The 23,327-nt window shown below is 38.8% G+C and overlaps 1 protein-coding gene across 4 annotated transcripts in view; it reads right to left on the bottom strand.

Annotated features, from left to right (window-relative positions):
• VPS41 (VPS41 subunit of HOPS complex) overlaps positions 1–23,327 on the bottom strand; it is a 166,338-nt gene that overhangs the window by 94,805 nt on the left and 48,206 nt on the right. For all 4 annotated transcript variants that reach the window (XM_055300997.1, XM_055301001.1, XM_055300999.1 and 1 more), the window contains exon 5: positions 1,504–1,578. In XM_055300997.1, the coding sequence (XP_055156972.1) occupies positions 1,504–1,578 (75 nt within the window). The remainder of the gene's footprint in view (positions 1–1,503; positions 1,579–23,327) is intronic.

Below are 23,327 nucleotides of genomic sequence, written 5' to 3'. Positions count from 1 at the left end.
TTATAAATCTATCTAAATTGGAAAACAGGTATTTGCCGAGAAGTATACCAGGTGATATCTGAAGGTCATTAACCACTAGCCACAGTAAAATATCCCACTTTGCCATATCAAATAATTATTCAACAATGAAAGCTTTGAGAATTCCTTGATGAAGTCTTTTAGTAAAAATTCTTTTCCAATTTGAAAAACAAATATTCTCTTTCAACAATTTAGTTCAACTAAATTGGTTGTCAGCCCAGAAGGAATTCCTTATCTTTAAGAAAACAAAATAAAGATGATCTTTCCTTTACAAATACATGACTACAAAAACGTTTCATTTGTTTGGGTTAATTCTAAATTTCATTACATACCAACTCCTCCCTCAACTCCCTGACAGTCTGGTCCTCCTCAGAATTTTAGAAAGCACTATAAAACTTGACAGTGCTCTTTGGAAAACACAGTGTTCCAATTACCATTTCAAAGGACCTTTTGGGCCACATTAAGCTTAGATATATAAAATGTATTCTTGTGTGTCAAGAGGACTTTATTTTTCTTTTGCTGATAGATTAAATGGGTATAAATCTTTTACATGGAGTACATTATTTTTCATTTACTCATCTTAATGACCCACTGAATTTAGATCATGAAAAAATGCAAAATTAGATTAGGAAATGTGCTCTATTCAGTCAGGAATATGTAAGATTGTGTAATGATTCTAAATGCACTTTCTTCTTAAGCTGTTATTTTAGAAAAGTAGCTTAAATACACCGTGCATTAGAATTTTATCATTGCAAACCAACATTAGAAAAGACTTCCATCGACTTGAAAACAAAAAAGACATTCTTATAAGTGGAAAATCAATCACCACAACCACTAAATGTCACAGCTCAACATCAGCAAGAAGCACTGATAATTGTTAGTTATACACTGCACAAATGATGTATGTCCTCGGTAGAGGAAGTGGGTGCCAGGTTTTTAGAAAACTGTACATATATTGATTTTACATTTATTTAATGTGGCCATTGTAAGACACTTTATTCTTCTGATAAACTATGATTGCTTATCAAAAGATTCTATAATTCAAGAGAAACATTCATAACTTGTGTGAAAATGAAAACCACCGGCCCACAGAAATCAGGCCCACAAAATCCAATTTTGTGGATTTATGGAAGAAAGGCATTAAACTACTGTCTTGCAGGAACTGCAGACTAGTCACTGAAGTATAAGTGGCACAGCAGTAATGATTAAGGTGACACGTCCCCCTGCCACAGCTGTTAATCAGCTTAATACTAGTTACATTATTGACATTCTTGTAATTACTTTTCCTAAGGCACATTTGTGCAAAATATATTTTACTTTAATTATGAGCAATCGGAAGCAAGTCCAATACCCAAAAAGAATAATCAAGATTCTCCTAGGGCAGGTATACAGTAAGCAGAGGTGTTTCCAAGCCCCTAGAGTGGGAGAATATTCCGGTCCTCAGAGCCAGACGGTGCTTTCCACCTGCCCCAGTCATTGCCATACCTTGCCATCCTCCGAACACACGCCCATGTGCTCTCCACTTTCATCCAGGCTAATCTGATTTATCTTCACAGGACTCTATTAAAATAAACAAACAAACATGTAAAACTTTAGGAAAATATATATCAACAACCAAATGCTTTGTCTCTTTGTAATATTTAAGTAATATAAACTGTCTATTAAGTTTAGATGTGTGAGTCCAAGACATACTTGGCATTTTGCAAATGCAAATGGTAAAGTACAGCTTTGTTCTCACATGTGTAATAAACCCAGAAACCTAGATTTCTCGAAATTACATATTTCATATGCTTCAAGTCCCAGCTAAAATGTTTTTTGTTACAGGTTATATGGCTTTTTATTAACTCTGTTCTATTTATTCCACATTCCTAAAATTCCTTCCCAACCAAATCCATTAAAAGAACATAACAAACACCAATGTAAAAATCATGATGTAAAGAGAAATTTTCACTGTTTTAGCTTGGTATGTCAGCCACTCTATCTGTTCTTCTCTCTTAAATCACAAGTCAACTTTGTATTTGCACTTTATTCTTCGTACTTTCTGGGGGGAAATCCACAGGGTCTAGTTGATATTCACTAATTTGTTATCCCTATTCTTTTGAGTAATCTCAAATTTTAAAAATCTGTCAAGACCGAAATCAGGCATTCTATTTTGGATGTATTTTCCCAAATATAAATACACAACAGAACTTTTATAACTGTTCACGGCTTTCTAGTTTTCTATGTAGTCAACTGTTTACTTACTTTAACATTCATATAGGTGGATTTTCCAATAGAATTTAAAACTGGTAAATATTGACATTAAGAAATGGCAACCTTTTTTCCGCCTTCTTAAATAATGGCAGCTTCCTGCTATTTTACACAAACATGATAGAACAAACTAAGCATGGAAAGAAAAGCCTTTATCAGTTATGACATGAGTCTGCAAATTAGTTTCTTAAAGTTTCTAACCTTAAAGTAATTTGGCTTATTGATAAGAATAAATGAAAAAATAGAAAATGGAATGTTCCTTTCTCAGAGAAAGTATCTTAGAACTAATAAGCAAAGGTTAGAGCAGATCCAGACTCCCAGACCTTGGAAGGCCACTCAATGACTAATGCTGCTGAAACAAATTCCTCAGTTGCAGGTTGAGATGGCTGGCCTCAGAATCCTTCCTCATGTTGATTCCCGCACAAGCAACATTCCTGAAATGCAGTCTATGAAAAGCAACCTATCTCCTTAAAAGTTCCTAGAATGTTGGGGTGCCTGGGTGGCTCAGTCGGTTATGTGTCTGCCTTTAGCTTGGCTCATGATACCGGGATCCTGGAATCAAGTCCTGCATCAGGCTCCCTGCTCAATGGGAAGCCTGCTTTTCCCTCTGCCCCTCTTGTGCGCTCTCTCTCTCTCTCTTAAATAATCTTTTTAAAAGTTCCTAGAATGTTAAAAAGAGGAAAGGATCTTGTGGATAGATATTTGATCCCTTTTATAGAAAAATAAACCAAAGTCCACGGATGAGAATCACAATAAAGAACGAGGGATCTAAACCTGAGAGCAGTGGACAGGCGTCCTGCACAGGGAATGTTGTGATGAATGGCAAGGAATATGCAACACAAAATACATGCTGAACTGGGACACAGTGAGGCCAGCATGTCTGAACTTCTGGTTGACAAGCCTGACTCGGCACAGCTTCTACAGTCTTCTCTGGATAAAAGCTTTCCTCATAAAATATCTTCTGTCACCACCCTCCCAATGCTCATCATTTTGCTCATCGCACATTTTAATACCCATTTACTCTCGGCAAATATAAACCTCACATACCCCTGACTGTAATTTAACCAGGATGTGTTATAATCTATCTCAAATTATAATAATAGGTGCATGGGAGCCTGAACAATGTCGAGCTTTTCTTTCCTGTCCTGTCCAACTCGGTGGTATCCACATGTGACCATATAGGTTAAATTAGTCAAAACTAAAAAAAATCACAAATTTCATTCCTCAATGGCACCAACATCTGCCAAGTGCTCAACCACCACACGGACCAGCAGCTATCGTATTAACACACCAATCAGAATATTTTCCTCACTGCAGAAACTTCTACTGGACGGTGCTGTTCCAGGCCTACAAAACTGAGCCCTGACACAGACTACAGTCCTTTATAGGCCTTTCTTTACAACAATTCACAATAAGAAGTGTATTTCCTTCCCATATGCATGTCACAATTTATGTGATCTCTTTTCTTGGGCTCTGGCATCTTGCCAGTATTCTCCAGGTCACACTGTATCATTTTCCAAAGACCTGGCATACACAGTAGCTGGTCCTCAGGATCTCAGGGGAAACAGTCGGCATTGTTGAGCATACGATGAGCATACGATGGGCATACGATGGTCATTGCTACCTCACAATAAGGAAAAGGAGACTTCCAGAGTTTCTCAGAGCTGTCTGGAACCATAGGACTTCTCAGTGGCTAGTCATAAGAAAAGCAAACTTTTAATCACAATGCGTTTCATCCTGAGTAGAATATGTACTGGCATATTAGCAATCTAACAGGGAAAAGCACATCTATAAAGTTTGAGAATCTTCTTTTCCTCACATCTCTGTTAGCAACAGAAATTTTTTTAACCTTATTTTTCTGCCAATGATCATTGATTTACTTCCCTACTTATAAACAAGCATTTTTTTTAAGATTTTATTTATTTACTCATGAGAGGCAGAGAGAGAGAGAGAGAGAGAGAGAATGGCAGAGACACAGGCAGAAGAAGTAGGCACCATGCGGGGACTTGATCCCGGGACTCCAGGATCACGCCCTGGGCTGAAGGCAGCGCTAAACCGCTGAGCCACTTGGGCTGCCCAACATAAGCATTCTTAAGTCTGTTGGCCAATTAATTTGCTCAAGCACTTGAGCTTGTTCACAGACAGCTTTTACTCATTTTTCTATGGATATGTGTGTTGCTATTTTTTTTAATTTTCTTTTTATTTTTAGGGTATGAGGCCTTGGTACAATATCTCACCCAGACGCTGTATGCAGTCTGTTGTTTTTTTTTTTAATTGCAAGATGGTTATTACTTTTTTTCTAATGTTTAAGTCTTCAATACTTTTGGGACTCATTTTTTTTTCCAAATGGATATCCAGTTGGGGTAGCCCCATTTATTAAATAATCCATCCTTCTTCTGAAGAGAACTATGTCATATAATAAATATTCACATACACTCAGATAACCTTCTGGGTTTTTAGTTGTGGTCTCTTTGATCATTGCTATATCAATTCATCACTGACTTAATTAAAATACACACAGTATGTTCTGCTATCTGGTAAAAGGCAAGACCCAGCCACAATTCTCCATATTTTCCTTGGCTTTTCTCAAAGATTTTTATGCTTCTCCTGTGAAGTTTAAGATCAAATGACCCTCACTTTGCTAAACACAGTAGTCAGTGGTCAAGCCTAACTTACCTTAACTGATACGAGGATGCTAATAACTCTCTCCTTCTCTTTGCTTCCAGGATACTAAACTTATCTGGTTTTTCTTTTAAATTTCCAGCTTCCCTCTCTGTGTCCATGGCTAGATTCTCACAATCTTCTGATTTCTCTGTTTCGTGGTTCAGTCCTTGTAGCTCTTCTCTCTGGCGTCTATATTTGCTCCTTTGGCTATTTTCTCCCAAGCCATGAACTGACTCTTATATTTTATCTCTAGATTGGGCCTCTTCCTCTTTCAGACCAATACACAGAATTGCCTGTTTCACAGATGTACTTGGATGCCTCACAGGCATTCAACTGAAGTATATCCCAGCCCAAGATCCTGATGCTCCCTTATGTAAGGGCCCTTTTTTTGGGGGGGGGGGGGAATTCAATTTGCCAACATACAGCATAATACCCAGTGCTCATCCCACCAAGTGCCCCGCTCATTGCCCATTACCCAGTCACCCCAACCCCCTGCCCACTTCCCCTTGTTCATTTCCCAGAGTTAGGTGTCTCTCATGTTTTGTCACCCTCACTGATATTTTCACTCATTTTCTCTCCTTTCCCTTTATTCCTTTTCACTAATTTTTATATTCCCCAAATGAATGAGACCATATAATGTTTGTCCTTTTCCGATTGACTTATTTCACTCAGCATAATACCCTCCAGGTCCATCCACGTCGAAGCAAATATTTGGGTATTTATTTGTCATTTCTAATGGCTGAGTAATATTCCATTGTATACAGAGACCACATCTTCTTTATCCATTCATCTTTCAATGGACACCGAGGCTCCTTCCACAGTTTGGCTATTGTGGACATTGCTGCTATAAACAGTGGGGTGCAGGTGTCCCGGCGTTTCACTGCATCTGTATCTTTGGGGTAAATCCCCAGCAGTGCAATTGCTGGGTCGTAGGGCAGATCTATTTTTAACTCTTTGAGGAACCTCACCACAGTTTTCCCTTTTGAATGTTTTCCTCATCCCAGTTAAGGACAACTACATTCTTCTGGCTGCTCAGGGAAAAAAAAACCTTCGAGCTATTCTTGACTTCTGTTTTTCTTTCACACTCTATTGTGTATCTGTCAGCAATTCTGATCATCTCATAAACCAAAGTTATCCAGACTGTGACCACTTTCACCAGCCCTACAATAGCCATCATGCCGTCATCATTCTTGTCTGGACCATCCTAATATTCTTTTAAGTAGTGGACCTGCTTCTGCCATAACTCTCCCAGAAGTCTGTTCTCAAAAAACCAGCAGAGATACTGTTAACAAGTTGATCAGATAATGTCATTCCTTTTAAATCCTCCAATGGCCTCCTATCTCAGGATAAAACTCAAAGTTTTTACTATGAGCTGAGAGTCCTCAACAGTCTGGTTCCAGTCCTCCCGCCAATCTCTCCCCTCACCTATTATCTGCCTTGTTCTCTCTCTCTCCTCCAGCCACGACGACCTTCCTGCTGTCTTCCTGCCTTAGAGCCTCTGCACCTGTCTGCCCATGCCCAAAATGCATTCTTGCCAGATCTTTACTGGTCACCTTCTCAGGGACGTGCTCTGGCCACTGATCTAAAATTTCAACCAAAACACTGCAACTGCTTCACTGCTTCATTTTCCCTTGTAACACTTCTCACTACCTACCTTATTTTACTTATCTTATTCTCTGTCAAACTCACTTGCTATATTGAATTCACGAGAGACAGTTCAAAGAGTAAGAAATTCAAATTGCACAAAAATTCTTCCAGAGAAGAGAAAGGACAGGTTTCCCAAATCATTTTAGGAAGCCAGCATAACCTTATAATAACAAAATTCAACAAGGCTATTTTAAGAAAGAAAAGGTACAAGTGAATCTGTCATGAACATAAATTGAAACATCCTAAAGAAAATATTAATAAAGTCGGCATATGTACAAAAGCCAAGTTTATTCCAGGAACACTAAGACTGGTACAATACAGGGAAATGAATGAATGTAGTATAATCTTCTGCATTAAGAAAATAAATGAAGACTATCAAAAGATCATTTCAGTAAATGCAGAGAGTGATCAAACTCAACACCCATTCATGGTAAAAACCCTTGGCATAATGGGAGAGAAATTCCTCATTCTCACTTAATGGCAAAATGTTGAAAATTTTCCCTCTGATATCTTTACAATATTAACTCTTCTAATCCATAAACCTGGAGCATTTCTCCATTTACTAGACCGTCTTTAATGTCTCTAAACAAAAAATTTGATATTTTTCTCCTTAGAGATCTTGCATTTTATTTTATTCTGGGAGTGGCAATGCCTGTAAGCACCCTTTTCTCATTCCTGGTATGTGTAATAGGATTCTGTTTACACAACATACAAAAATAGGCAAAATTCTATGACAGTGCACAGGGGGTACACATAGAGGGTATAAAATGAAAAAGAAAAACTAAGCATTTTCAATTACGAAGATCAGGGCAGTAGGGTCCCTCTAAGGGAACTGCAAGCAGGGCAAGAGAGCTGTCACATGGTCTATTCTCAACAGAGTGCTAGTTGCATGATGGTTTGCTTTATAACTCTTGTTTCACTGCATATTTTATGTGCTTTGTCAAGTTGTATTTCACAAAAATAAACATTAAAATGTTAAAATAAAATTAAGAAGAACTTGCTCATGAAAATGTCTGTGGTCAATACCTTCATTGGCTTATTTCTTAAATCATCGGTTTTTTTCTTTTTTTTTTTTTCCCAAATGACTGTCAAATAACTCAAATGTTCTCATTCTATTCTGGTCATTTGATTTTCCCAGAAAATACTGCATTTCATATCCTTAAGAGATGAAAATTTCTTTTTCTTCTTTTTTTTTTTTTAAAAAAAAAGATTTTATTTATTTATTCATGAGAGACACAGAGAGAGGCAGAGACACAGGCAGAGGGAGAAGCAGGCTCCGTGCAGGGAGCCTGATGTGGGACTCGATCCCGGGACTCCAGGATCAGGCCCTGGGCCAAAGGCAGGCGCTAAAACGCTGAGCCACCCAGGGATCCCCTCTTTTAATATTTTTAATATTAAAATAATACTTTTAATATTTTCTTCTTCTAATATTTTAATAATACTAATGATATTACTATGCTACTACTATTACTATTACTACGACTGCTACTACTACTACTACTACTATTGAGCTAACATGTCCTATTATGGCTTATTGTGCACCAGTCTCTAAGAGTTTTACACATGTACCATTTGGTCCTCATGGCAACTCTAGGCGACAGGTACTATTATTTTTCCTATTTCCCATTTGCAAATATGAAAATGTAATTTTTAATGTGTTTTATTTTATTAATTTCTAATTACATATTAATTTTCCCTTTTTTGCCTTTGGACATTTTGTTGACCTTACTGAACTTCCTGACATTAATATATTGCACATTAGTTGTTAATGCTCATCTGTTAATCATAAAATAATCAAATGTCTGGCATTTGCCTTTGAGTATACCAACTAGCCACAAATCAGAGGCCAAAAAATAATGTGTAATTGCAATAATTATTTCCTCTTTGAGAAAAGTAACATTTTATTTTGTTTTGCTTCATTTCTAAGGATGGTGACAGTATTACTTGGTTACTTACCTAGTTATTAATAAATTCTACTGTAACTACAACTGTGGTAAGAAATGTGGTGTAACATTTTTTTTTTAAATCGCTGCTCTTTGAAATCTAAGATATTCATTTCAAACTAACACATATTCTCTGGTTCAAAATACATTTTTTTAAAGATTTTATTTATTTATTCATGAGAGACACAGAGAGAGGCAGAGACACAGGCAGAGGGAGAAGCAGGCTCCACTCAGGTAGCCCAATGTGGGACTCAATCCGGGGTCTCCAGGATCATGCCCTGGGCTGAAGGTGGCACTAAACCTCTGAGCCACCCAGGCTGCCCCAAATACATATATTTTTAATATATGTATATTTATATTATCTAATTTTTACATATCCTTATTTACTTTTTCTTCTTGATCTATTGAAGACTGATAAAAGCATGTTTCAAAAACTTCCCATTACAACTGCAGTTTTGTCCATTCTTGGTTTTGGCTCAAGGAAAAAAAAAGATTACTTTGCAAAGCTGTGTTCTACAGCAGATTTCTTTTATAAGACACTAAGAAATGGAAATTATCTACATTTCTAAAAGCAAGGAATATAAATGATGAAAATTAAAAGAACAAATTAAGTTAAAAATGTATATGTAATAAAGAATCTTGACTTTAGGGTGTCTGAATGGCTTAGTTGGGTGGGCATCCAACTCTTGATGTCAGCTCAGGTCATGGTCTCAGGGTCATGGGATGGAGCCCTAAGTTGGGCTCCACATTCTGCGGGGAGTCTGCTTGAGATTCTTTTCCTGTCCTTCTGGCCCCTCTCTCACTGTTCACATGTGTGCACCCTCCCTCCCTCTCTCTTTTAAATAAGTAAATAAGCCTTTAAAAATACAAAAAGATTCTGACTTTATCCAAGAGAAGTCAGGTCTTTGCCCTTGGTTTCCGGGAGATAACCTGTGTCATACGTACAGATCTGATAGCAATGTCTTTGTTAAAGGCAAAAGACCTCATAGTCTTTCAATGGGCCATGCCAGAAAGATTAACTCTGTGATTTTAGGTGAGGGCTTCGGACCACAGGGTATCAACCAACCCAGAAGCTGAATTCAACCATGTGGACAACCCATCAACCAATCATGCCTACATAATAAAATCCCAATAAAAACCCTGAACACCAAAGGGAGCTTCCCTGGTTGTCACACATCTATGCTCGGGGTAACATGTCCTGAGGACAATGGAATCTTGTATCCCAGGGTCTGCCCTATGAGACTCTTCTCTCAGCTGATTTTTTTGACTATATCCTTTCCTTATAATAAACTGCAATTGTGGGTATAGTAACTTTCAGTGAGTTTTGTGAGGCCTCTATCAATCATGAGAGTGCATCTGTGAACTTTCTACATCTTGTAGTTGGTGTCGGAAGTCTTCAGCAAATTCACTCATCTGGAAGACTGTGCCTTCAATTCTCACAATTCAGCTAATTCTGGGTAAATATGATCCCGTGTTTATAAACACAACTGTATTTATAGGTATTTTCACATAACATATGTGACTGGAAGTAGATAATCCAAAATATTAGCACTGGTTTTATCTTGGTGCTGAGATACTATTACTGTTTAGATTATCCTCTATTTTTTGCTAATTTCTAGGATATATATCTGTTTGTAATACAAACATAAATATTTTTAAATGATTATGTAGTCAGTTCTTTAATTTAAAACTAAAAAGATAGCAAAATTTATCTTAGTTGTTAAAGCTGTCACTGAGGACCTGCAGCACCTATTTTTACCTAAAGCGACGACTGGGTGTCATCACTATGCACATTGGTTTCTATTACTAGTTCCACAATATTTGATAGAGAACAAATAAATAACAGGATTTCAGCATTACAGCTGTCAATGGTACAGGTAGCGGGTCTGGCACCTATAATCATTCCTCACAGAAATAGGAACAAACACCTAACGCATTTCTGCCATTTCTTCACACCTGAAGTAAACAGCGGGAAAAGGAGAAAAAGGGTACAGAAGGGAAAGTGGAGTGAAGAGTCTTTCTGCAATATTGCCTGTTTTACACACAGAATGTAGAGGGTATGTTTGCAAAGCTAGGACACTGGAGTAGATGTAAACAAGGAGAGGGACCCGAGGAAAAAAGACCAGAGAAAAATGGCCTCAGCTGTATTTTCCATTAGCTACAATTTTATTCCTAATGGAGACATGTTTGGAATTCTGGACAATATAAGTGAGTTTGTTCAAAAATCAATAATGTCAAGCTGACACTATAGAACATATAAAAATGTTTCCTTAATGGAACAAAAAGAGAGGCCTGAGTAAGCAGGAGGGGGTGAGGACTGGCACATACCTTCTAAGCCCAAGTCCCACTACAGGTGGTCTCAGGTTCTTAAATTTAAAGAAAAGGCAAAATTATCAACATGTACACCTCATGTGATAATCAATTACCTAATGTAAAAATGCCTGAAATAAATACACTTAGTATGGATTATGTCAGCTCTTCAATTAGGAATAAATTCACGGTCATGGCAAAAGCTGCTCTTAATGGTGTTCTCTGTGGCAACTTCTTTTCCCTCGACACTCCTCATCATCCCACCTTAAGCTATCGGTCCCCCAACAGTGAACCTAAGAAATCAATCTGCTAATGTATAATTTGTAAGGCTCCTCTGACTAACAAATGGATAATTGATTCCTTCACAAATGCTGCATCCCCATGGACACAGAGTGGAATGAATAAGAAACAGAAGATGGATTTCATTTTCGTTCTCTGAGATCCACTAGTTAGCAATCCCAACATCCACATGGTTGCCCAGGCAGCTTCATGCTCTTTAGTCACACTTAGCAAGCAAGCCACACTTACATTACACGTGTGAAAAGCAAACGCCTGTTCTTTCATACTTGGGAAAAGCTCTTTTTACTGCTTATTTTACTCTCTCCTGATGATACACCCTGAGGTGAGCAAGACCTCCAGCTGGATTTAAGAAGTCTCAGACAAATACACCTACTTGTGAGTTTTCTACAAATCTACAAAACAAACATTTACTTTCTCACTGACTTATTCTATGGGCAGAACAACCTAACCTTTAACTACAAACTCCTAAATTTTCTCTGTGGCTCTAAGTTCATCTCAGGTTTTTAATACTCAGTATCAGGCTTGAATAGCTGAAGAAGTGCCGATGGTTCACATCTGGCAAACAGTCCCCCATGACACGAAGTATAATCATTCCATCATTAAAATGAGTATGCAGGAAAACTATTCTTGAGAGGTTTGGAAAATGATACTACCTCTCTAAGCCTTAATAACTATGTTAATTTGAAGTTTATGATGTGATAATCCAGCTTTTAACAGAAGCTTCTGTTTCTGCAGATGAAAGAAAAATGCTTTGTCAGTATCCATTCATTCCAACTTGAGAAATAATTAGTATATTTAAAAAGCTACAAGGTCATTATTTTCCACTGAATAAAAGAAAAATAGTGGTGAAAGGAGGCACAACTACATAGCAGTTACGTTTCAAATTTTGCCTGATAATGTGGCTGAAATATTCTTTATTCTACAAACAACTACTGAGCACCAATTACAAATTGATACTATCAAAAACAGTCCTTTCCACAGAAATAGAAAAAAAATCCTAAAATGTATATAAAACCACAAGACTCCAAATAGCCAAAGTAATCTTAAGAAAGAAGACTGGCTGAGTAGTCAAGCGTCTGCCTTTAGCTCAGGGCATGGTTCCCAAGTCCAGGGATTGAGTCCCACATTGGGCTCCCCTCAAGGAGCCTGCTTCTCTGCCTCTCTCTCTGTGTCTCATGAATAAATTTTAAAAATCTTAAGAAAAAAAAAAAAAGAAAAAGCTAAGTCATCACACTTCCTGATTTCAAACTATATCACAAAACTATATTGATCAAAACAGCACAGTACTGACATAAACACACACACAGCAATGGAACAGGATCTAGGGCCCAGGAGTAAACCCACCCATATATGATCACCTGGTATTTCAAGAATACTCACTGGTGAAAGGACAATCCCCTTAATAAGTGGTGGGTAAATTCGATATTCCTTGAAAATGATGGAACTGAACCCCTATCTTACACCAATTGCAAAAAGTAACTCAAAATGCATTAAAAACTTAAAAGTAAGATATGAAACCATAAAAACTCCTAGAAGAAATTGTAGGGGGGAAAAGCTCCCGGATTGTCTTGGTTTTCTGGATTTGACACCAAAAGTTCAAGTAACAAAACCAAAAATCAACAAGTGGAACTATAGCAAACTGAAAAGCTCTGTACAGCAGACATGATCAACAAAATGAAAAGGAAGTCTACAGAATGGAAAGCAGTATGTGCAAACCATGTATCTGATGCAGGGTTAATATGTAAAATTGACAAGGAATTCATGCAATTCAAAAGCAAGGAAACAATCTGATTTAAAAATGGGCAGAGGACTTCAAATGACATTTCTCCAAAGACACACAAATGGCCAACAAGTACAGGAAAGGGGTTCTATATCACTAATCACCCTGGAAATGCAAATCAAAACCATGATGAGCTATCGTGCCATATCCTAAGAGGACAGCTATTATAACAGATAACAGGTGCTGGCAAGGATACGGAGAAAAGGGAACCCTGGTGCACTGCTGGCGTGAATATAAGTTGGTACAGCTACTACGGAAAACAGTGTGGGGATTCCTCAAAAATTCAACACCAGAACTACATGATCCAGCAATCTCACTTCTGGGTATATATCCAAAGGAAATGATTCATGATCTCAAAGAGATCTATACCCCCCTGTGTTCACTATCATTATTCATAATAGCCAAGACATGAACACAACTTTAGTGTCCACTGATAGAGGAGTGGATAAAGAAAATGTGGTTATGTATATTTATATAGAATATTCTTCAGCCATTTAAAAAAAAAAAAACAACTGCCATTTGCAACACCACAGATGGACCGTGAGGGCATAATGCTAAGTGAAATAAGTCAGACAAAGACAAATACTTTATGATCTCACTTATATGTAGAATCTGAATCCAATTCCCAGAACCTGAGTAAGATGGTGGTTTAGCGGTTAGGGAGTTAGGAAATAGGAAAATGCCGGTCAGAGACACAAAGTTATTAGATGAGGAAGGTCAGGGGACGACGTAAGGCACAGCCTAGTGACTGCAGTAAACAACACTGTAACCTGAAAGTTAGCTATGAGGGAAGAGCTGTAAGGTTCTCACCATAACGCCATCACCACCAAATGGTAATTATAGGAGGTGAAAGTTAACCTCATTGTGGTAAACGTTTTGAAACAGACAAGTATCAGATCATAACACTGTATACCTTTAAGTTATATAATATTATATGTCAGTTATATTGCAATAATGCTTGAAAAAATAAAATTGCATATTCTAAAAAAGAAGTACTAACCTATTACATAAACAAAGCTGATTTCTAAGTGAAAAATATTTTAAATAACTTATGTATTAGTTAAAACATTAAGCATAGTTATTTTAAAGTGGAACAATTACATGTCTGCTATTTGAGATAATGGCCATTATATTCCTAATGCAAGAATTCCAAAATACCCTTCCCGCATCACAAGCTGCTGAACTACAGAGCATTCCCATAATTCAAGTAGCTTTGTGGTTCACCAAAGCTTTCCAGTGATGCTGCAAAACTGTGAGTAAATATAAAATGATTACCTGACGATACAGAGTACACTGTCTCCATCTCCCAATAGCCTTAATATTCTGTAACTTCCCCCCCAAAAAAAGTTTGCCACTTAAATTTAACTTGCAGTTTAAAGATCAAAAACTGAAATTATCCTATTAGAAAATAAACGTCCCCAGAAAACGATTTAAACTCTAGTGTCTTGAAAATAATCTAAAAGAAGTAAAAACCACTTGGGAACGAGAAGAGAGGAAAGAAGTTCTCCAGAAGAGTCACCTTGTTGGGAAAGAAAAGCATTTTGTCCATTCATTGCGTCATGGCTGTTTTAACACTTGAGCTTAAATTTCCTGCAGTTATAAGAACACTTCTAAATCAGTCTCTGCAGGCCGCTGAAACATTCCTAAGTACTTTAACCTTTCAAGAGTAACCTCTAGGGGCGCCTGGGTGGCTCAGTCGGTTAAGCGAGGGACTCGGTTTTAGCTCAAGCCATGATCTCAGAGTCCTGGAACTGAGCCCTGCATCGGGCTCCCTGATGCAGAGTAGGCTTGTCCCTCTCCCTGTTCCTCCCCTACTCCCTTTCCCTCTCACTCTCAAATAAATAAATAGAGAGCATGCCAGGTGTGCCTTGGCAGCACTTGGCCACTGCATCCGACTCATCAAAGCCCGGACAGGGGCCCCTCCCAGCATCGGAGGCCCCCAGTCCCTGGACACGGCTGGCCAGCTGGCCAGGAGGAGGCCCCCAGTGAGGAGCTGAGGCCCCCACCCCGCTGCCGCTCCCATCAGGGTGAGTACAAGCTCCCAGAAGCAGGAGCGCCGAACGGCCTTCCAGCCTGCAGAAGACTTATTACATCAACATTCGTCCTCTAAATCCTAACCACCTTTAAAAGCACAGGGAGGATTTGAAGGGATTGCCTCTGAAGGAGCCGGCATGCTGCCGATTCCCAGAGCGGTTTTCCTTTCGTTCGACTGCATCTCCCGCCTCTGCCTGCCACATCCCCGCAGGCAGCAGGGGAGGCAGGCTTGCACACGACACGCACACAACACAATCCTTCGCAACCTGGGCACCGATTAAAACACTGCCTCAGTCAGAGGTGAAGTCAGGCTCCTGGTCTACTTTTATTTGTCTTTATTTGGTCCTCTTTCATTTACATGCTGGGGACTGTGCCGGCTGCCAGGTGAACACGGTAAATGTGGTCCTTGCCCTTAGGAGGCGTGCAGGCCACTGAAGCGCGCGCTGTTCACATTTAAGACCGTGACCTTCCAGGGACGCCACAGACCTGCAACCATCCTCTGCAGGGAGATGGATGAATGGCAAACTGCAGTCAGAGCTCACTCTCCCCAGAGCGTGCAATGTCCGTTTGCCGAACAGAGAGGACATTCCAGAGAAGCCTCCCTACGACGCCTTGGATAGCTGTCTACAATACTAAATTTGGCAGCTGAGGGAGGAAAACGTTAATAGGAAATCAGTTCTGAGCAACACCATAAGGAGCCAGCAAAGTTTCTCTTTCTCAGATCCACACCAGAAGAATTGCTGAGCCCAGGCCAGCGACCAGACACTGTGCCCAGTCTGTGGTGCTGTTGTAAATCAATCAGCTTTCCTGGAAAACCACTCTTCAAAGCATAAACATTTTCTTATATACATAAATAACCTGTAAAGAAATACAATTGACAGTTTTCAACATGGTGAAACATACTGTATGAAGTATGATAAAAATTATCTGTTCTCAAACCAAGTTAATGAATGACTTCCTGACTTATACATGTATCCAGCGAAAACATAGAAGAAGGAGGGACAGAGAAAGGAAAGCAGAGCCACCAAAGAAACGCAGTCACCAGGGTATCGCGAGGGAACCTCATATTGGAAAAATCTACCCATGAATGCAGTTAACTAAAGAGCAACAAATATTACCAAAACCCCTCTGTGATACAAAGAGTATTAAATGAAAAGTGGACACACAGTGCCTGCTTTCAAGGTGTTTGTGTACACAGTCTGTGATTCCAGCACTTTGTGACACTTGTATTTTATAAGTTAACACATGAAACCACAGAGCATTTATATGACTAGTCCACAACCTATTTGACCTGAGAACAGGGGTTGTGTGTTATCATTCTTTATATCCTTTGCACATACTCAGAAATGTTTACTAAGGGAATAAGAAGCAATCAGTGAATGAATATGTGAAAAAGGCACTCTTTCGTGTGGGGCCATCAAGAAAGTTGTCACAAAGGAGGTAGGACACTGAGCACTTTTCCACAGGCAAAGACAGGGGAGCACATTCCAGCAAGAGCCAAAGGACAAAGTCTGGATAGAGCATGGGCCACGATGAGGGAAATACTGTAGCAGAGACAGGGGAAGCCTGAGGGCTGCAGAGAGCAGCTCTGTTTTATTCCACAGGCATCAAGGAGCACCCAAGTGTTTTCAGGGAGGGGAGTAACAAAATCCCAGCGTTCCCCTGGGAAGACTGCGTGGACAGCTGTGCAAGGGATGGATTGGGGGCAGGGGGCACGAGGCAGGGAGATCTGCTGGGTTTCAGTGTAATAACCCAGGTGAGATTCAATAAAGACTTGACCAAGAGTGGTGGCAATATAAAGAATGAGCAAAAGAAAGACCAAGCTCAGAGAAGAATCTAGGGGATATACAAGGTAATGGAGGCACATGATGGAGGATAAACGTCACATGGTTGGAAGTAAATCCCGAGGAGAAGACGGGGCCTTCTTCTACATGATATCTAACGGGCCTGGAAAAGCCTAGTCTCTGCAGTAAAGCAAAGATGGGCTTTTTCTTGGCTATAGTATTTAGATTTGTAAAGAGACTATTATCTTGTCTAGCCCACTCGATCCTGCTGATAAAGAAACAAGGACTTCCAAAAGATAGATGGTCTAATTCAAGGACAGAACCTTGCTGGGGCCAGTGTAAGTGCTGTCAGGCCAGGGAGCCAGGCCTCAGCAGAGAAGGGGCAGAGCAGTCCCTTCTGTCCTATGGTAATTCACAACACAGATGTCTCCATGCATGCACAACCCAAATTATCTAAATTATTTCAAATAATACTTTAACATAGAAATAAGTACTGGTGTTTTAACTCAAATATGCTTGGCTGAAAGGGGACATCATGAACAGAGTATCCTCTACAGGTGGCCATGGCCCTGAAGTTCCTAGCCTACAGGCTTCTAATGCTACAACTTCAGAAAATAAAATTTAGTTTCCCCCAGAGAACGTTGCCCTAGAGCATATAAGTTTTTTCTTTAAGAATTAATGCAACAGGGCAGCCCGGGTGGCTCAGAGGTTTAGTGCTGCCTTCAGCCCAGGGCGTGACCCTGGAGACCCAGGATTGAGTCTCACGTCAGGCTTCCTGCATGGAGCCTACTTCTCCCTCTGCCTGTGTCTCTGCCTCTCTCTCTCTCGCTCTCTCCTCTCTGCCTGTGTTTCTCATAAATAAATAAAATCTTAAAAAAAAAAAAAAGAATTAATGTAACAGAAATGGGATTGTCATCCCTGCAACCACATAACTAGAAAAGAAACAGGCACATTACTAGTCTTTAGAATTAAGGCTTGGAGGGCTACCCCCTAGAGAGCCCAAGTCCTAAGCATCTGCTATGCCATACTTTGAAGGACAAACTTCATCACCAAAAGCAGGTCCAGAAAACCCAACGAAATGCAAATCCATGACAACTGCAGAGCTGATATGAACATCTCACCAGGGCCCACGGATAACCTTGTATAATTCTCGATATGTACGTTAATGATATCATCAATGATTAAGAAAAATTCTCTTAGGAGTAAAGGTGTTCTTACTTTTTCTTTCATTTATAACTGAATAATAACAGCAACAATGCTGTTGGACAACACATTATACTTAACTTAAAACAACATCTGAGAAAGTAAAGACTTTGTGTTTCCACAGGTTGAGGGAAAAAAAAAAAAAAACACTTCTCTAAAAAGGCCAGCACATATGGTTTAACTAACAGAGACCAAGTTATTAATCACATAGAAAATGCCTTATTTTTCAGACATAAGATAAAGAAGGACCGTTTAAAATTTCACCAATGCAGCTGTACTTTCATCATAGAAATTGTGATAACACTCTCTAGCGTAAAAACTTTATCAATTCTCCATTAAGGCATTTCCAAGCAGACTGTCATCTCTCAACAGTTCTCAAAAGAAGCACCCTGTAAATGAAGTTGCAATGCCTCTGCACTAAAAAGAAACTCCTGAAGTCAACTCACAAGACCTGCACTGGGGACATTTCACAGAGCATCATTATAGAAGTAAGCGTGTTCCTACAACACCATAGAAAATAAACCTACTGGTGACATGCTATAAAAGGGACCCACGCCCCAAATAAACAAAGGATCAGATGGAGCAGGCTGCAAAATCAGTAAAAAATAAGTGTGCTGAGGAAGTTTCTCTTTCTTCTCTCCTTTTTCCTATTTTTCCTTTCCTTCATCCCTCCCTCTTCTAACTTTGTATGCCCTAGATACAAGAAACAGCATTAAAGTGAATCACATAAATGAACTAAACAAATAACAGCTTTTTCAGCAAGCATCATAAATGGAAGAAACCAGATGCTTGGCTTGATGTGGTTCCTCATGATAGGTAACACTGAGCCTTGCACTAATATTTGACATGTGTATCTTAAAAGATCCTCAAATTAATCACAAGCTCAGGGGTGGGATATGCTGCACGTTTCACACACAAAGAGTGAAAGAGAGGTTTAAGTAGCCTGCCTGAACCAATGAACATGGGGAGACTGACCCCCAGCTCAGCTGGCCACCACAGCACCACATTACCTAACCCCTGCCTTGGGACCACAATCTGCCAACTCCAGAACCTGGCCAGCCTCCCTTCTGCTGGGCATCACTGCCCTGTCAGCCTTCACCTCCAACCATCCCATCAGCACTTCTCTTCCCACATCTGTTCCAGGGCAGCTGCGTTTCCAATAATGCAACCGAGTCAAGGCCTAAAGGGAAATAAAATGTGAAGCCAGGAGGTTCAGGGGGTGGCAAATTTTTGTGTAATTTTTCTTTTCCCTGGCAAAGCAAGAACTGCAGACTCCATCTTGATACCAAGGAATGAATCTTCCTCTTTACAGAAATGAGGATTTTTTTTTTCTTGAGGAAGAACGAAGAATTAAATGTAAAAAAGGAAAACTTTATACAGAGGATATCTTTATGACTTAGTAGGGGCAAAACAGTTTTCCCTCAGAAGACATAAAAAAGTACAAACTATAAATGAATTGATTAATATGTATTTATTGCATCCAAATAAAAAGTTTCTGAACTGAAAACATCACAAATGTGGAATTAAAAGATAAACCAGGGATCCCTGGGTGGTGCAGCGGTTTAGCGCCTGCCTTTGGCCCAGGGCGCGATCCTGGAGACCCGGGATCGAATCCCACGTCAGGCTCCCGGTGCATGGAGCCTGCTTCTCCCTTTGCCTATGTCTCTGCCTCTCTCTCTCTCTTTCTCTGTGACTATCATAAATAAATAAAAATTAAAAAAAAATAAAAGATAAACCAATGACTAGAAGGCATATGTCACTCATCTGACAAAATGTGTCCAGACTCTTTCATCTGCCACCTGAAGACAGAGTGCCCAATTCCCTGGCCGCCACCACCATCTAGTGTCTGGTACTCATCAGACTTTTAAATGTTTGGTCATACTGATGAGTGTAAAATGGTATCTATTAGTTAAGAAAATTTCACATTTTCTCAACTATTCCATCAGTACTAGAGAAATTGGGCTTCTTTTCACATGGTTATTAGAGACATTTAGGGTTCTCCATCTGAGAACTTCCTGTTTATCTCTTTGTCCAGCTTCTTTCTGGGTTGTTTGTATTTTCCTTATTGATTAGAGTTCGTGGTAGAAGTAATATTTTAATAAAAATATGCAGTTAAAATTTGCTACAAACACCCTGTGATTACAGCTTTTATAGAACTTAAAAGTATCAAGACAAGTGAATGAATGAAAACAATAAAGTTCAGATTTAAAGTATTAATTTAGTGTGAAAATGAATGTTATCCTAAAAGCAAATCATCAGTGTTTCATTTAATAGAAAGATTTATCGGCAACTGTTAAATGTGACTTGCGGTGACTTCTGATTTTGAGCCTTCACACAATCCACCCTGATCAATGTTGTTATTTTTCCTTGTAAACAGTGAACTTTTTAATTACAAATCAATTTAGAACTTTACACACATACCAATGAAGTATACAAACTAACAATTCTCAAAAGAGTAAACAGCCTCATTAGTAACAAGAAAAATACAAAGTAATCAATAAATTCCCATTTTCTAGAAATCTAAGTGGCAAAGAACTTTTGAATAACAGCTAATGCTGGTGACAAGATACAGTGAGGTATTCTCATGTGGGGCTGGTGGGAGTACAACTGGGTAAAATCTAAGTATATTGAAAGGCAGCAGCTGTAGCAAAACCTTATGAGCATTCATAGCATCTGAACCAGTGATTTTTTTACCTCAAAGATATGTTCAAAGGAAAGACTCAGTCACCAGATTCCTCAGCCCACCCAAGGACGTTCACCCTAGTATCACTTCTAGGTTGAGCATCATTCAGTTACTGTATAAGGCACTAGAAAGTTGGCTCCTGGAGAGTAACAGACCAGCTTTTTACTCTAAGAAATTGATTCTATTAAAGTGGGGCTCCCTCCTTCCCACATCCAATACCTACTCCTAACTCAAGCCTGGCCAGAGTATCTTACTAAGCCACCTGTAGCCACTGCTTCAGGTACAAGCATAAACCCCATTAGGCCCATGAAAGCCCTTCCTGGTAGGTTTTTGCCAGTTACTGAAGAAGTCCTATGTCGTTTATGAGGATGACAGTGCTGTGACATCAATGTTGGGCTGTGGGCCGACCATGGTGCCTGCTAGATAGAGCCTATTCCAGAGATGGATACTGTGAGACAGTGTTGAGCCTGGCATCCTCACTTCAACTTGATTTACAACAGAAGCCAGTATTTCCCACTGTTAAACCTGGCCAAGCTGCGTTTCCATCCCTGGGCAAACAAAGTGCCCTAATGTATTAATTTGTTTCCACTAATGTAAAATGGAATTAGATGATTAGACTACCTCACCACCCCATAGGGCATTTAATCCTGAGATAAAACTCTATTTTAAAAGTAGAAAAACTCTGGTAGACTTTCTGCTAACAAGGTAGATAGACCCCAACAAGATACTTAGCACAGAAGCTACTCATTCCATTATTTCAGACAAGCCTATTTTTACACCATCTGAGAGTACCCATGCTATGGAGAGATGGAAAACAAATCCTCATTTATCCACTGACTACACTCAGTCACTGTATCATTTCTATAAAAGGCCATTCTCCTCCCAAAAAGGGATATGCAATACAGAGCATATTACTTATGTAAACAGAACCTAAACAGGAAAAATATATTGATATATTGGCAAAATTCTTCCACCTCTCACAGAAGCTAAAATTTCGGTATTTTCTCCAGCCATATATTTCATTGGTCAGAAACAAGGAAGTTATACAAAAACTTATAGAAGACAGTATTTTTCTTTTGACTCATAATTTAAAGAAAAGCCAAAGAAGAAGCCAGTAATTAGATAATCTAGATCCCATTCTGTATGGTGCTGTTTATAATGTCAGGCACTTTAAAGAATACCCAACAATTCGGGCTTCCATAAATGGAAATAACAAATATTTTGATATATAAATGTCACCTCTTAAAACACATTATTCCATTTTTTCTGTAGCTTGTCTTTTCATAGTTATTACTTTTAACAGCTTTACTCAGATACAATTGATACACAATAAACTGCACATATTTAAAGTGTAAATTTGAGAAGTCCTGCTGACATACATATGGACTTGTGAAATCTTCCTCAAAATCAATATAATGAATATATCTATCAGCCCTGAAAGTTTCCTCATGCCACTTTATAAGCCCTCTGTCTCTCTCAATACAATAACTTATCTGCTTTTTGTCACTATAGATTTGATTGCATTTTCCAGTGTTTTATATAAATGCAACCATACAATAGGTAAGCTTTTCAGTCTGACTTCTTTCACTTAACATGACAGATCTGAGATTCATGCATGTTGTAGCACATATCAGTAGCTCATTAATTAAATTTAATTAAAATAAAATTTAATTAATAAAAATTAATCCTTTTTATTAATAAGTAGAATGCCACTGTATGGATATACCACATTTTGTTTATCCATTCCTCTGTAGACGGACATATAGATGGTTTCCACGCTGGGGGCTGTGACAAAATAAAACTGACATGAACATATATATGCAAGCCATTGTACAAGCATATGCTTTCATTTCCTCAGGGTAAAAAGAAGAGAGCATAGGGTGGGTATTATGTTTAATGCTTCTGAAAACCACTAAACTGCTTTTCCAAAATCGTTCTACCACTTTCCATTTCCACAGCAGTGTATGCGAGTTCCAGTTTTTCCACATGCTTATGGACACTTAGTATGGTCAGTCTTTGTCACGTTAGACATTCTAAGAGGTTGTTGGTGGTATATATTCTTCCATTTTACTTAGTTTTTAATATGAATTTTTTTCTCTTGCTATCAATTGCACTAACAAAACCTAACAGGTACTCCCAGAAGTATTAAGTTCCTCCTTACTAGAAGTATAAAAAAAAGGACTCATCAGGCAAATGACAAGAATGCTTTTCAAGAATTTCATGTCTTGGGTGGAGAGATGACAAAATACCCTGCAGATTCCCAATTATCATAATATATTATGATTCTATCAAATAAAAAATACTTGTGAATTTCAGCTAAATAATTTCTAGAGAAGGCTAATAAAGCAAAGCTATTTGAACGGAAAATGAGAGCTTGTTTAAGGAAAAAGTAATATACTACTAATTCAAGGTACAAATTATTTGTTATCAAACTATACACAGACACTCATATGTTGCCCATATATAAAAGCCCCTGCCTTCTGGGCCATGACGTATGATTTACCATCACTTTAATGGTTTCATTTCACTTCTTAAACACTCCCAACCCCAAAGCCAGTCACCATGAAGACACTTCCCTTCTCTCTCCTTTGGCCCTTCTGCCAAACCTGCTGAAGTCTCTCATTACATCTCACCATTTTTTCCCTTTCCATTCCCCGACTCTCAAGCCACTAGTGGAAAAAACAAAAAATATATATATAGGTAAAAAGGCT

This window comes from Nyctereutes procyonoides, unplaced genomic scaffold (genome assembly GCF_905146905.1).
Source record: "Nyctereutes procyonoides isolate TBG_1078 unplaced genomic scaffold, NYPRO_anot_genome, whole genome shotgun sequence".
NCBI lineage: Eukaryota > Metazoa > Chordata > Mammalia > Carnivora > Canidae > Nyctereutes > Nyctereutes procyonoides.
Note: the sequence above shows the minus strand (reverse complement) of the source record. Positions and strands in the feature narration are given on the sequence as shown.